This window comes from Doryrhamphus excisus, linkage group LG13 (genome assembly GCF_037039965.1).
Source record: "Doryrhamphus excisus strain RoL-2023G ecotype Guam linkage group LG13, RoL_Dexc_Guam_v1.1, whole genome shotgun sequence".
Taxonomy (NCBI): Eukaryota; Metazoa; Chordata; class Actinopteri; order Syngnathiformes; family Syngnathidae; genus Doryrhamphus; species Doryrhamphus excisus.
In genome coordinates, this window is record NC_136369.1 from 4,814,534 (window position 1) to 4,827,381 (window position 12,848).

Consider the following 12,848-nt stretch of genomic DNA (forward strand, 5'->3'; position numbering starts at 1 on the left):
CAACATGGTATATAGAACAAAATGGACACCCACCCACTTGGGCATCTTTGCTCCATCGGGGTCATTGTGGTGAAATTGTAAGACCACAACTGTAGCGGTTATGGAGACTGCAATAACGACCATAGTGGTGACAAAGTACTGGCCTGGAAAATTGAAGACACAGAAATTTGTTGTCTTTCCATTCATCCATCCATCATCAGGATCATGGGGGCTTATCCCTCCCAATTTAGGGCACAAATACTTCACAGTAATTCCTTGTTTATGGTTATTTATAATTGGTTCCAGACAAGATCGGGATAGGTGAATTTTCGCAAGGTTGGGTTCCTTATTTATAAAGCAAGTATTTCATAGTATTAGTATTACCCTAAATAGTAGACATAGTAATGGTAAATGAACAATTTAAGAGAAAATAAGACTCATATTCATGTGTTTTTCCCTTTGTTACTGTAAATGGTTTTTAGATGGGAGGACAGAAGGTGACCGCAGGGGTTCAGAGTTGACCAGAAAACAGATGTGGAGTTCCACAGTTTACAGTGCAGATGCAAAAGAGCAACACAATGTCTTGTTTGAATCAATAAATGTATAAATAAATCTGCTTCAGAAAAAATATACTTCACAACCATAGGTACAGTGCATCCGGAAAGTATTCACAGCGCTTCACTTTTTCTACATTTTGTCATGTTACAGCCTCATTCCAAACTGTATTAAATTAATCTCTTACCTCAAAATTCTACACAAAATACTCCATTATGACAATGTGAAAAAAGGTTTTTTGACATGTTTTGAATTTATTAAAAATAGAAAACAAAAAAATCACATTTACATAAGTATTCACAGCCTTTGCTTAATACTTCGGTGATCCACATTTGGCAGCAATTACAGCCTCAAGTCTTTTTGAATATGATCCCACAAGTTTAGCACACCTATCTTTAGGCAGTTTTGCCCATTCTTCTTTGCAATAAGTCTCAAGCTCCATCAGGTTGGATGGGAGACGTCTGTGCACAGCCATTTTCAGATCTCTCCAGAGATGTTCGATCGGATTCAAGTCTGGACCCTGGCTGGGCCACGCCAGGACATTCACGGAGTAGTTCTGAAGCCAAACTTTTGATATCTTGGCTGTGTGCTATATGGTCAAGGTACATGACCAGTCTACTGAGGTCAAGAGCGCTCTGGAGCAGGTTTTCATCCAGGATATCTCTATATATTGCTGCATTCATTTTTCCTTCTATCCTGACTAGTCTGCCAGTTCCTGCTGCTGAAAAACATCCCCACAGCATGATGCTGCCACTACCATGCTTCACTGTAGGGATGGTATTGGCCTGGTGATGAGCAGTGCCTGGTTTCCTCCAAACATGGCACCTGGCATTCACACCAAAGAGTTCAATCTTTGTCTCATCAGACCAGAGAATTTTTTTTCTCATGGTCTGAGAGTCATTCAGGTGCTTTTTGGCAAATTCCAGACGGGCTGCCATGTTCCTTTTACTAAGGAGTGGCTTTCATCTGGCCACTCTACCATACAGGCCTGATTGGTGGATTGCTGCAGAGATGGTTGTCCTTCTGGAAGGCTCTCCTCTCTCCACAGAGGAACGCTGGAGCTCTGACAGAGTGACCATCGGGGCCCTGGTCACCTCCCTGACTAAGGCCCTTCTTCCCCGATCGCTCAGTTTAGAAGGCCGGCCAGCTCTAGGAAGAGTCCTGGTGGTTCCAAACATCTTCCATTTACGAATAATGGAGGCCACTGTGCTCATTGGGACCTTCAAAGCAGCAGAAATTTTTCTGTATCCTTCCCCAGATTTGTGCCTCAAGACAATCCTGTCTCGCAGGTCTACAGACAGTTCTTTTGACTTCATGCTTGGTGTTTGTGCTCTGACATGCACAGTCAACTGTGGGACCTTATATAGACAGTTATTATATTTCCAAATCATGTCCAATGAACTGAATTTACTGCAGGTGGACTCCAATTAAGCTGTAGAAAGATCTCAAGGATGATCAGTGGAAAAAAGATGCACCTGAGCTCAATTTTGAGCTTCATGGCAAAGGCTGTGAATACTTATGTAAATGTGATTTTTTTGTTTTCTATTTTTAATAAATTTAAAAAAAAGTCAAAAAAAACCTTTTTCACATTGTCATAATGGAGTATTTTTGTGTAGAATTTTGAGGTAAGAGATTAAATTAATACAATTTGGAATGAGGCTGTAACATGACAAAATGTGGAAAAAGTGAAGCGCTGTGAATACTTTCCGGATGCACTGTAAGTGCAACCAAAGAGACACCCCATGCTTACCTATAACAGGAACTGAGTCTGATGTGGCAGGTATAATCTCTGCAACTAGCAGCATGAGGACAATTAGAGAGAGCAGTGCTGTCATCCCTGGAGGGTTTAAATCTTAATTAGTGCAAGACACAGTAAGTGTAAACAGGATTTTGGTTTAGGTGTCTGACAAACAGTAAATCTGTTTTAAACTCCTTCAAAAACACAACAGCTGTGTTTCAAGCAGATAAATGCTAGTACAATGTAAGTAGAAGAATAACAAAAGTAGTGTAGTAGGGATGTATTCACCAAAAAAGAGACAGAGCATGACAGGTATAGTTGGGCAGCATGACCATTCATTCATTCATTCATTTTCTGCCACTTTTCCGCACGAGGGTTGCGGGGGGGTGCTGGAGCCCATCTCAGCTGTCTTCCAATCCAGAGGCGGGTTACACCCTGGACTGGTCGGCAGCCAATCACAGGGCACATATAGACAAACAACCATTCACACTCACATTCATACCTATGGACAATTTGGACTCGCCAATTAGCATGCATGTTTTTGGAGTGTGGGAGGAAGCCTTAGTCCTTGGAGAAAACCCATGCAAGCACGGGGAGAACATGCAAACTCCACACAGAGATGGCCGAGAGTGGAATTGAACTCGGGTCTACGCGCTAACCACTTGGTCGGCAGCACGACCATGTGAAAGGTTTTCTTACTTGGCACAGACCCATGAGTGTAGTAACTAAGGATGAGATGATACTTGTTACGGGTAATGCATTTTTGCCAGATACGAGTATGAAATGAGTACATTTCGTCATTATAGAAAAAGAAGGAAGTGAACAAATGTAACAGTTACTGATTGTAAAAGTACCAGATGGAGGGGTAGGATTTAATAAGCTTTGCTTCTTCCTACTCCTTTTGGACATGTGGAACTGTGAACTGATTATGGGATGCACTCAATTGTAATCTGATGCATGTTCAAATGAAATAAAACCATTACAATTACAATTACCATTATCCGCATTCCTGTTTAAAGAAAATGCTCATTATGCATTTACTCTTCATGCTCTGTGATTGGCCAGTGGCACACAGTGACCGCCTCTCCCGAGACTGCGGCAGTTGACAGTGGCTCAGTTGCTTCACACGGTGCAATTGGGAAGTAGAAAACGGCTCAACATTTGTCACAATGCCTCCACTTTATTGGGTTTTCTTCAGCTCGCCTCTATTTTGGTTTTATCTAAAGTTACAAGGTAAACTTGTTCCGTAACATGCGTGATTGCGCGGTGCAGAGCGCTGCAGTTGGAAAACTCCTTGTAATACTGAACGCAGTGCTTTTGAGAAAAATACAGTCTGCAAGGCTGACACATTATTATGTTTATTGCCATGTTTGCATGAATCACACTTAACACAGCTCATACATATGAAATAATTATAATATATATAAGAATACAGAAAATCCCAAGGACCACTCACACACATACATATTATACTATACTTATGTAGCTGAATAATAAATGCATACAGCAACTTCTGATCAAGCCAAATCAATTTCAAACTTAACTCTTTAGGTGAAAGTGGTCACTATAGTGGACAGCTATTCAAAACCTGTTTTCTCTTGTATGAATTAGTCTTAATGTCACAGCTGCACATCAGTCACTACACTAGTGTGTCCACTAGTGTCTGCAGTAGTGGAATATCTGCATGTTGCTGCAATTTTGTTGTTTTTGAAAATACTGCAGTAATAAATATGCAGTAACCTTTTGGCTGCAAATCAATTGAATTGTCATTATAACAATATTTAGTCCTCATATGAGAGTGATGAGCATTGTACATATGGCTTGTAGAGGTCAGGTGCTAACATGCTAACAAAGCCTAGAGAATTCATTCATTCATTCATTCATTTTCTACCGCTTTTTCTCACGAGGGTCGCGGGGGGTGCTGGAGCCTATCCCAGCTGTCTTCGGGTGAGAGGCGGGCTACACCCTGGACTGGTCGCCAGCCAATCACAGGGCACATATAGACAAACAACCATTCACATTCACATTCATACCTATGGACAATTTGGAGTTGCCAATCAACCTAGCATGTTTTTGGAATGTGGAAGGAAACCGGAGTACCCGGAGAAAACCCATGCATGCACGAGGAGAACATGCAAACTCCACACAGAGATGGCTGAGGGCGAAATTGAACCCTGGTTTCCTAGCTGTGAGGTCTGCGCGCCAACCACTTGTCCGCCATGCAGCCCCAGCCTACAGAATAGTCCAGCAAATACCATTTGACTCAAGTGAGGGCGATGTCAGTGGCAGTGACGATGAAGGGTTACCAGAAAAATGAAAATTAGCTAGCAAACGGCAGCAATAGTGATAGTGAAGCTGAAGATGCTGAGAAAAATGGGGATGCTGAGATGTTGAGGATGCTGAGGAAACGTCCCACCTGACAAACCTCAAGAAACTGAAAAAAACAAAAAAACAAACATGTCATGACATGTCTGGCAAAGCAAGAGAATGAGTTGGAGGGAGCCTGATTCCTTTTTTGGGAGCTAGTGATTTCTTAGGGAAGACAGACCCAATTCACTTACAACCACATTTAATCAGTCGTTCAAATGCACGTTGCTGCCCAAATGAACATGTCATCAACTCCTTGAAAAGTGTCTGATTTTTAAAAATGAAGGTGAAAGTGTGAAAATGTGTGTGAAAAAAAGTGTGAAAAAATCCTGAAGTAGGTTATCATAATGCAGCCATGAAAGGGAAAAATATTGTATAGCTTTAAGCTCCGCCCATTTCTGACTAAACTACACACACGCCACATGCCCACGAGTACAGGGATAGGGATACAGATAATTTAGGGTAGATGGGTGAACAGATACAGATACAGATAGTGATGTACTCGCTCATCTCTACGAGTAACGAACAAGGTGGTTGTTCATGCCGCCCATTTGTTGTACTTCCGTCAGACATTCTTGCTTTGTTTACGCCGACATGGGGCAGACGGCACTTTTAATTTGAAGGACGGTCACAGAAGTTCCATGTGTGGAGAAAGTCAATTTACATCTACGACAACTGTGTTCAAAATAAACATGCTTCTCATATGTTTTTTTCACTCAGAATCTCCACATCTTCATCGGACATTGGAAAACCTTCCTTATACATTAAAGACTTTAAAAACACAATGTGGTGAAAATATACTAATCGAGCCAGAGTCTCGCCCAACCCTACCCCATAGTAGTGGTTGCCCTGTGTGTATTTACTAGGGAGTGTGTACACCACTATCTGTATCTGTAGCTGTTCACCCATCTTAAATTAACTGTATACCTAGTCGTACACGGAGTTGGGCGTGGCATAAACCGGAAGTGGGTGTGGTTTTACCAGAAATGTGCACGGCTGACATCTGTACATTATTTTAAGTCTGAAACTGACATGCAGAAGTTGCTATATTCATTATTATCCCACTATATGTGTACTGTGTATGTATGTATGTATTAGGGGTGTGAATCTCAGCACTGAGGAAGATTCGATACACATCTCGATGCACTGCCAGCGATACGATACTTTAACGATACATGGAATTTTCTGGCCATTGTAGGAACGGACAACAAATAGCTCCTGGACAATATGGAAAGCAGCGAAAGATCCACTTGTTCTGACCTGATTTACTTGGTTTTCCCCCGGTGTCCGACGAGGAACTAGGCGGGGAGGCGGCGGTAGACTTGTCCATGTTGTGGTGTCCCCTTTTTAAGGGGGGGGTCTGCATGTTTGCAGTGCTGCCGTTGTACGGCTTCTTAACGCGGCATTCTATGCAAATGACTTTCCGCCGTTCTTTGAGAATCCGTAGTGTTTCCAAACATACCATTTAAATGTTGCGTGGGGGGTTAAATATAGAAACTTCCTCGCTGCTGCTTGCGTGCGAACATCCATGCTGTTTTACTAGTAGTTGTATGTGCCTCATGGCTTCCGTCCGTATTAATGATGGTGCATTCATTGCACCTGAGGAACAGCATATGGAGTGAAGTTGAACATTCATAAAACAGCGGTTGCATCTGATTTTACCGATACCCACAAACGCATCACGATGAATCTTGATTTCACTTGTCAATTGCGTCCATACCCAATGAATGAGCCGATGCATCGCATCACGCGCATGTATCAATTAATATTGATTATTTTCCACACCCTTAGTATGTATGTATGTGATCTGTAAGACTGCTGTAAGAGATTATTTTATTATTTTTTCAATGATCTGTGTGAACATGCATATCGGGAAATACTCTGTCAGCCTTGTTCATGGTATTTCCTTAAAAAGACACAGTTTTCAGTACTTGAAGCAACGTTTTCCAAGTGACATTATCTCACCAGCCAAATTAGACGACAGCAGACAAAAAAAAAACACCGGCAGTGACACAATTCGCAAACTGTATCCAGCTTTCTTGTGAAACACTTATTGTACGAAACAAGTTCACGATTATACCCTTCTCAATATGCTGCAGTATGCAGTATGCATATAGAGTGTTCGATGCAGCCACTGGGCAGGTGTGCCTAATGTTGTGGCCAGTTACTTTTCCTGAAAAACTGAAACTTTTACTGCCAACTGAAAATTTACCAAATTTGAATATTGTAACTAGCACAGCTGTTTTATGATGACTTCATTGACAAAAGCACAAGGAAAATAGCACTCATGCTACCCCTGACCATAAGTGACAAACGTCCCACAAGCCTCATACAAGCCCGCATAAGTCACGAGACAAGTCTACCAAGTAACTTTTGATACAAACCGAAATAGAGGCAAGCTGAAGAAAACCTAATAAAGTGGAGGTAGAGTGACCACCGCAACACAATCTGTTTTTAACTTGTCAATTGCACCATCTACATGAATAATGCACGGATGAAGCGTGGCCAATCACAGAATACAGTGAATACAAAATAAGTATTTTCTTTGAACATCATCATCATCAGTTGGCTGTGCAGCAGGCAATCACAAATTTTCTCCTTTCACCTCTAGTTCATGCCAAAGTCCTAATAGCGTTTGGTTGCAACATGCTATCTGTGTCTCCCAATAGCTTTTGAATGTAGGACAGATATGAAGTTCGCTGTCGTCCTGGTCTCCATTTCCCATGGGAAGGAGTATAGAGGGCATATGTATATTAAGCAAGGTTCTTCCTCTGGCATTCTTAATACATGACCAAGGAAGGGCAGCTGTCGCAGCCTCACTCGGTTAATTGGGGGTTCTGTGTTAGTGTCGGCATATGGTATCTGTGCATTTGGGGCATGGTAAGCGGCAAAGGAGTTGATCTTGCTTTCCATGTCATTTGATATCACCCATGATTCACAGATTTCTTTAAACACGAATACAGATAATGACGAAATGTACCCGTTTCATACTCGTATCCAGCAAAAACGCATTATCCGTATCAGATAAAAATAAATGTAAAGGCTGTTACTGTGAATTGTGAATTCCATGAAATGTGAATTTTAATTCCATGAAAACTCAAAGCGCTACTACCAAGTGAGATCTTCTCTCCAGAGTCAGCAGGCAACAGGAACACAAGCATGGCCAAAATGGAGATCAGGACACAGGGGAGGAGCAGATTGAGTCCATAATAGAGGGTCCGTCTACGTATCACTATGGTATATGTGACATCGGGATAGGGCTCTGGACAGCATTCATAGATGCGATCATTCTTCTTTCCTGAAACCTCTGTGACATCACACAAACACAAAATTGTCTCATCTTATAAAATGTTATGTGAGTTCATTTTAAAAGGCTTCATTTGAGTATAGAGCACAATAAAGCGTTGAACTGTTTTTCTGATAAATGTACAGTAGATCCCTGCTATTCACAGAAAAGAAAAACTGCAAGTAATTGAGAAGCCCATAACATGTCTATTTTGACAACTCAAATGACAACTCTGCTCTCACACACTCACCTCTAGTCCATTCATTTTCAAACAAACCTGGGTGACAAGGTGGCTATTGGGAGTAACCGTAATACATTTATCCGTGTTTGATGTTGTGTTAGTGCATGTCATTGTGCACACCCTAGCTTGCGACGCAATCCCAGGAAGTTGAAAAAAGTTCAACATTTCATCTGTGTTGTCCAGACGGGGACCAATCAGAGGGTGTTTCATTGTTTGACCAATGAGCACACACCTCTCACAGGTAAGCATGAAGGAAATGAAAAAAATATATACTTGCTGTGTCAGATTTTCCAGAGCAATTTGACATTTCTAAAAAAAGGAATATCGTGATATAAATAAATGTGGCAACTTTGCAGCGGGGTAAACATATCAGGTAAGTTTACATTAATTTACAAAAACATTTATTTACCTTTATCTTCCAATACTAGTAAGATCCAGTATTAGAAAGAGTACACAATCCATGCCAGGCCGCTTTAACCCCTGACAGCCAATCAAAACCATGGGAAACTCATAATGATGGGTATTAAAAAAAATAAAAAAAGGTAATGATCAAATATCTGTGAATGCTGAATGCAGGGATCCATTGTATCGTTTCTTTTTGGTTTCTACAATGTTTAACAAGAAAAGCTTAAATGGGTACTGCACTTTTTTAAAAGAATTTTGGCCACCATTCACTATCCTTATGTTAACTATGAACACATATTTCTTTCCCTTTTCTGTGCATTCTAGCGCGAGAAAACAAGTTAATATGAGCTAACTAAACGGACGTTATAGGGTATACCTATTTTGATGCAAAAAAAAGAAAAACAAAAACAACAACAGTTAAGGCTGTTAAGGTGATAGTTAAGGTGATATATCAATATTCAAAAAAATATATAAATATTTCTGTTAAGCAAGTTCCAAGATGGTGCCGCCCAAGTGCAAGTTAGTTCAGGCAGCTCTGTGTCTTCTGTAGCATTTTTAGTGTTTAATAGTGCTTTATTTATTACTTTCTTGTGTTTTTTTGTGTGCAGCTATAGATGTTCATCTTGTTACGTTTGTAGTTTGCCGTTTGCGCAAATGTTTACACTCGGGAGAAGCTGTTTGCTTTGAGCACCCTTTTGATATGAAAGAGGAGAGGCTGCATAGTGGGGGTGTACAGCAAAAAGACAGTTGCTGGATAAAGACGGTATCAACCATGTTTACCGTCTGTCGTCATGGGGAACGTGAGATAGATGCGCTCACGGTGCTAACCTGGCTGCTTGTATATTAACCAAGCTACAGTGATATTATTATTGTAGCAGCTAAGATGAAAAACATTTTTAGCTGGAGGACAAGCACGACGCCTCGCTGACCACTCCTTTCTGCATCATTCACAGACAGAGACGGAATGGATATAGCTCTCAATTTTGCTATTGATGCTCTTTTTGCCGTCAGCATTTTTTACCCGAGAACTAGCGCACACTTGTGTTGGAATACAGCCATCCCTATGAGAGCCGACATCGTAAGTGTTGTCTCTGTATTTATGCATCTATGCTGCCGTTGTTGATGGAACTTGCAGAACTATGTGTGTCAATGTGATTATAAAAGAAGTTTTGGTACTGTTTTAAATGATGAAAATATGACAAGATACTGCAACTACTACATGTTATGATCAGTGTACGTGTTAATGCATGATCACAGCATCTATATCAAATGATGCAACATTGTTTGAGGTTGTTTTTTAGAGGGTTTCGTAGTCGGAATATGTGTGTTCCAATGACGCGCATTGTGAGCTGGTTCATATTAACTAGTTTTCTTGTGTTATAATGTACAGGAGGGAAAGAAATATATGTTCAGGTTTCACATAAGGATTGTGAATGATGGGCAAAATTTAATTTACACAGGGGTCGTCAACCCAATGTTTGCGACTGGGACTTGCCCAGTCAATTGCAGTTGTTCTCTAAGTAATCTATATACAGTGCAGGTACTTTTTAGGGTAGGTCATGTTTTTTTTTACACCAGGCACCTTGCAAGGCAGCTCAGGGTCCTTCTTAGGACCAATGGCACCTTTGAGCCATCCGGGCAGCTGCTGTTGAAATACCAGTATATGTTTATGTACATCTGTGTTTGTGATAAAACCTACCAGACAATAAATACATCAGACATTACATCAATGTGAACTCAGCCAGCTGAATGAAAATCTGAACTGTGTACTGAAGCCCTTTTGCTTCAGTAAAGACAAAGCTTTACATGTTATACTTTGCTGAAGCTTTCCAATTTTTCCTGTTGTGTGTGTGTGGGCGGGGGGGATTTTATTTGTACAACAAATGTATGTATGTATATTTGTAAAGCACTGTAATTACTGACTATATTTGTAAATACTGAATCATTCTTACCAACAAGGTCCCACTCTACATTAGCGACGTAATTACTGATGTCTGCCTCCAACATCGTCAAGTCCACAGACCAGCCCCCATAAGTCCAGGAGCCAAATTTGAGGTCACATTTCTGGATGTCAAAAGGGAACCAGCGGACGTCTATATAGCAGGTGCTCTTAAAGATCGCTGATATGGGGAGAAAATAAGGAAGAGTTATGGGAAGCAGAAAGTAGGCTCATATGACAGAGCACAGTCATTCTCTCCTGGATAGAGGAAGCTTCGAGACACCTGAAAAGCAGTGATTGTGCTAATGAAATAAGTAGCAAGGGATGTCTATTGTGAATAGTAATAAGAGTAAAAAATAAAAACAAAAAGTGAACACTGTCAGTAATTCAGAAGAAGAAAATGTGACAATTGGGTGGTCAAGTCTAAAGGGATAGTTGGGATTTTTTGACATTAAGTTGTATGACACCCCCATAAACAGTGAAGTCTGTCAACAGCGATTCGGTGCAGAGGAAAGTAGTTCCAGCTAGTTGCAGGGAACAGTTAAGTAAAGAGTTTGGCTTCTCAAAACAATATGCATTCAAAAGTATAATACATTTGCATCACAAAAATGCCTCAAATGCAAATACAAAATTGTCAATAATGAGGTCATTTTTCTGACCTCACAAATCGCTCTGCGTTATTTTCTCTGCCGCCGTATCACTTCGCCCTCATTGGTTAATACTTTGCATTATTACAAATCTAAAAAAAATCTGTCAAGGAAGACGGCATAGTGATTACTTGAAACACTTAAAATGAGCACTGTGTGCTCTTACCTGGAGGTAAGAATAAACAGCCTCCAGACTGGTTCACCAAAATTTTTGTGTGGAAGGTTGCGTCAAATCTTTCATCTGCACTGTGGGTGACATGGAATCCTAATCAGAAATGAGTAAGCAGCATACATTTGAATAAACATTCAAATACAAGGGGCTGCACGGCAGTCTAGTGGTTAGCGCGCAGACCTCACAGCTAGGAGACGGAGTTCAATCCCACCCTCGGCCATCTGCGTGTGCAGTTTGTATGTTCTCCTCGTGCATGCGTAGGTTTTCTCCGGGGACTCCGGCTTCCTCCCACATTTCAAAAACATGTTAGGTTAATTGGCAACTCCAAATTGTCCATAGGTATGAATGTGAGTGTGAATGGTGTTTGTTTATGTGCCCTGTGATTGGATGGCGACCAGTCCAGGGTGTACCCTGCCTCTCGCCTCTAGTCCTCAAATGTAAAAACCTCAAGACCAACCTAGGATCACGTTTAACGGATGAAAGCCTCAAAGTCTGCATGAAGCGTACCTCACCATTAGGGGTGGAGCCGAACCTGAGTACGGTATTCGGAACGGCACAAATAATGACTTTTTCACAAATAATTAATTTGAACAAATACTTTTTTTAAATATTTGTACTCGGAAAAAAATAAAACATCATATGAGACCGCATGCCCACATCACCCAATGTGAGTGACTGGTGTTCAGCAGTTGGGGGTGGGGACAAAGCGACACAGAGCAGTCACAACAACAACTTAGTTGCGTCCGTATTTTGCTTTGTAAAACAGCTGGGAGAGGCTCCAGCACCCCCCGTGACCCTTGTGAGGATAAGCAGTAGAAAGTGAATGAATGAATACACATCAAACGCAACAAAAATATTTGCATTTAGTTCTTTATTTTCATCCAATTGAAGAATTCAGTTTGAGATACTTCTGAAACTGGGATCTAAGAAAAAAAACTCCTATTAGTGTCAAAGACTGGCAACACATGTAACATATCTATGCAGCGATTATTCGCTCCCTTTTTAAATAAAATATAATCTAACTCAGTATTATCTAAACTCAGTTGTTGAGTGACTTTCAAAGAGCTGATGGAAGCAATTAATAGCTTAGCTCTGAATCAAGAACAGGAGGTTGAGAGCAAGTTTTATCACATACTACAGTATTAATTGGCCCTGTACCCTAGAAACCGCCCATGAATGATACAGGAAAAGGCCGAAATGATACTGTGTCAAAGCCCAGGGCAGTGATACTGATAAAATATAGAGTTTAACCATGTCCAGTATCAGCCCCCGTAGCTGCCCACTCAGAGCGCGCTGCTCTGGTATCGTACCTGTGAAACAACCAATCAGAGAACGGCGCACAAGCGTGAACACACAGTTTACACTGTTTAGATATAATACATGTAATAAACTGAAAATTTTCTGGAAACAAAATGGTCTTTTGATTAAATAGTACGTGATAATAAGCTCATGATTAAATAGTATGTGATAACTAGAAAATTCCCGCGGAAATTTTGATGGACTGGCCACCTGCGCTGTG

The 12,848-nt window shown here is 40.9% G+C and overlaps 1 protein-coding gene across 3 annotated transcripts in view; it reads right to left on the bottom strand.

Moving 5' to 3' along the window:
* Positions 1 to 12,848, bottom strand: part of LOC131139609 (neuronal acetylcholine receptor subunit alpha-7) — a 44,372-nt gene that overhangs the window by 2,019 nt on the left and 29,505 nt on the right. For 2 of the 3 annotated variants that reach the window (XM_058089357.2, XM_058089356.2), the window contains 5 exons: positions 11,324 to 11,403; positions 10,524 to 10,691; positions 7,752 to 7,946; positions 2,285 to 2,371; positions 34 to 143 (listed from right to left, as the gene is read on the bottom strand). In XM_058089357.2, the coding sequence (XP_057945340.2) occupies positions 34 to 143; positions 2,285 to 2,371; positions 7,752 to 7,946; positions 10,524 to 10,691; positions 11,324 to 11,403 (640 nt within the window). The remainder of the gene's footprint in view (positions 1 to 33; positions 144 to 2,284; positions 2,372 to 7,751; positions 7,947 to 10,523; positions 10,692 to 11,323; positions 11,404 to 12,848) is intronic. The other variant, XM_058089358.2, reaches the window with a different exon arrangement.